At 38.4% G+C, this 3,114-nt stretch overlaps 1 protein-coding gene across 1 annotated transcript; it reads right to left on the bottom strand.

Moving 5' to 3' along the window:
- Positions 1 to 1,872: 1,872 nt before the first annotated feature.
- On the bottom strand, positions 1,873 to 2,799 carry LOC121194572 (olfactory receptor 11H2-like). The gene has a single exon (XM_041057511.1). It carries the CDS (start codon positions 2,797 to 2,799, stop codon positions 1,873 to 1,875), a length of 927 nt encoding a protein of 308 aa, XP_040913445.1.
- Between the last annotated feature and the right edge of the window lie 315 nt (positions 2,800 to 3,114).

Below are 3,114 nucleotides of genomic sequence, written 5' to 3'. Positions count from 1 at the left end.
TAATGTTATCAAAAGTAAATGTGACCAAATCAAACAGATAAGAAAACAGGTAAGGATGAACACAAATTATGTCCCACTCAGAAGACTGCAACAATCTATAACTTGCATGTGAAAATACATTTGGTGTGTGTTTGTGTTGAGAATCCAGAAATCCAACTGTCTGGGTGTGTGCAATGATTTTATAAGACTGTCTCTCCCCCTGTGGATCTCATTAAACTCTCCAGCTATGACGTTAACGTAGCATCAGACTCTGGAAGCATGAACCTACAGGTTTCAGAGGGCCCACAGCTGGACTCCGGTCCATCAACATGCCAGGAAATATAGCTGACATATTTACTTTATCATAAAAAAGAAGTGAAGGTGGTGATAGTGGGGCTCTTGCCCACAGGCGTCCATGTTTTCCCACTATGACTAGTCAAAATGTGCACTGGGACTCTGTATTCCTTCTCCTCAGTCCAAACAACAGGTAGACAAAGCTAGCACCTGGCTAACAGCTAGAAACGTGGAGCAACGCAAACTGAAAATTTTGGAGACCAGAACATTAAACACTGAACTGAATCAGGTGTAAGTCAAAGCTCTTAAACTACACTACAGGAAACATGCAACAGCTCAAGCAATTTTCATAAACAGCAGAGATTCCTCCACCTCTGCTGGATAACCACGGTGACCAAAGTATAGCCTCGATGTGGTTTACCTGAACAGGTGGGCCTGCATCATTTCCTGGACATTAGAAATTGCACCAGCTTACATGCAGTAGTGTCTGCTGGTCAACCCCACTTGCACAGCTTGGACAAAGAAGGCAGAATATTATGGACAAGAATGGGACAGAAGGACACTGACAACCAGCGGCAAAACCAAACTCATATGCCATCTTGTTCAGTGATAAGTAGAACATAGAAGGAACTGTGTAGGGGATGTAGCCCTTTTAACAAGTGCCTGACACATGCGATTCAAAAGCAATTGGATTTGCTTACTACATTTTTCTTGGTCATCTGTGTATTGTTTCAATGTCAGTTCATGCACATGACTGAGTTCATGGACAGTTGAGAGTTGCCCTTTAGATTGTGCTGGAGCTGGTGCTGTGTCTGTCAATATAAGGAGTAAAAAGGTAACTGTACAAGTGAAGACAATACTAATGAGGCTGAAAAATGCAAAAACCTTTCAGAAAATATCAACAGCAACTAGTTTGCCAAAATCAGCAGTTGGGTACTTTCTAAAAAAGCAGGCGTTCACAGGAAAATTAGAAAATATAAAACAAACTGGTAGACCAAGGAAAGGAGCACAAGTCTTGTGGGATGAGAAACAGCCATTTGCATGATGAAGGAAAACCTCTTCATGACTCCACAGCAAGTCAAGAACGCTCTCCAGGTTGTTGGCGTACACGTTTCCCTGTCAGTGATCAAAAGAAGACCCCGTGGCCATAATCTCCAATCCATTTCTTAGAGTCTTAAGTTTGTTTTGGGTTTTGCAAAGGCTAAAAAGAACTGGCTGACTGCTTGTGGGAATAAACAGCCATAACAAGCAGCCTGTGTCTCTTTTAGGGGGACAAAAGTATTTGGGATATACTACATGAGTTAGGTAAAATGTGAGTCATGGTCTTTCTTTCTATAATCCTTGAGAAAACTGAACTTTATTAATACACCCAAAGCCTGATGTGAAAGTTGCCACTCAGAAATAGGCTTTAATTTTGCTTATTAAATTCATGACAGTGAAACAAAATACAGAATAAAATTCAAACTTACAACCTTGAATAAAAAGACAGAATAACCTCAGCAAACTAATCAGTCATGAACCATAACCAGGCTCAAGATCGTTGTTACTGTTTCCATAATTAACAGTTAAAGTAAAGAACATTATTCACCTGTGAATACATCAGATGATTTTGGCTGAACACAACAACCTTCTGAGGTGTTTGGAAATTTCTTTCATTTTCAGTCCATATATCAGTGGATTAAACAAAGGATGATAGAAAACCATTTGTAGAGTCATTATTAAACGAACAGTTTTTGGAAAGTTGGATTCCACTCGAGCTATACTGACATCATACACAGTCAAAGAGGAGAAACTGATTAAAACCAGCAGGTGAGGCAAACAGGTCTCTGCAGCTTTTTTCCTGACTTCTCTACAACTTCGATAGGATATTATAAATATCTTTGTATATGTGAAAATTATGAAGACCATAGGGAGGATTACAATATCTAATAAAGTGAACACACCAAACATAGTGATTAATGTTGATCTCACACATTGAAGCTGGTAAATTGAATTGCTGCAAAATATTCCATTTAAAGTAAAGTTACACAGTTTAGCTTCAGCACTCGCTACTGTAAAGACTGCAATATGTAAAGCAGGTACAATCCAAGCTAAAAGCAGCAAAATACTCACAGTGGTTTTCCTCATGATAGTTGGATATTGCAGAGGTTTACATATAGACACATACCTGTCATAGGCCATGGCTGACAACAGTAAGAATTCTGAGGTGCCTAAAGAGTAATGTACAAAAAACTGAAAGACACAGGCTGAATATGATATGATCTGTTTTTCTGACAAAAGATCAATCAGAAGCTTTGGGTAAATATTAGTGCTGTAAAGAATAGAGTTGATTAACAAAGCTGCAATGAAAATGTACATCGGCTCATGGAGGTTTCTGTGAATCACGATAAGGTACACTATAGTAGAATTACTGCAGATTATTAGAATATAAACTGTAAACATTATCAGAAAATAAACATATCTGTATTTGTTAACTTCCACATACCCGTTAAGAGATATGTATGTAACATTTAACTCATCATCCATGAATGTTTTCTCAAACTAAATGTTCAGTAATAAAACAGGCAGGCATGTAACCACTGTACATGAATAATGATCTGAAAAAGAGAAGTCTCACTGTAACAATCTGGAGTGTCTCATTCATTCACAGATACCAGACCTTGAAATGCATTTGATGAAAGCTCATGTCCAAAGTTCACAAAGTCAACAGTTTGAGTCTGTGGAGAGTTTTTATTAGGTTGCTTCAGCCTCCATGGATCTAATTAAACACTCCACCAAAATAAACTCTAATATGTTAAACTTCATCGGACTCTGGAGGCCTGAAGTCCCAGAAGTATTTGA

The sequence above is a fragment of the Toxotes jaculatrix genome, chromosome 15 (assembly GCF_017976425.1).
Source record: "Toxotes jaculatrix isolate fToxJac2 chromosome 15, fToxJac2.pri, whole genome shotgun sequence".
Lineage (NCBI taxonomy): Eukaryota > Metazoa > Chordata > Actinopteri > Toxotidae > Toxotes > Toxotes jaculatrix.
The sequence above is the reverse complement of the archived record's forward strand: the minus strand, read 5'-3'. Positions and strand labels throughout refer to the sequence as shown.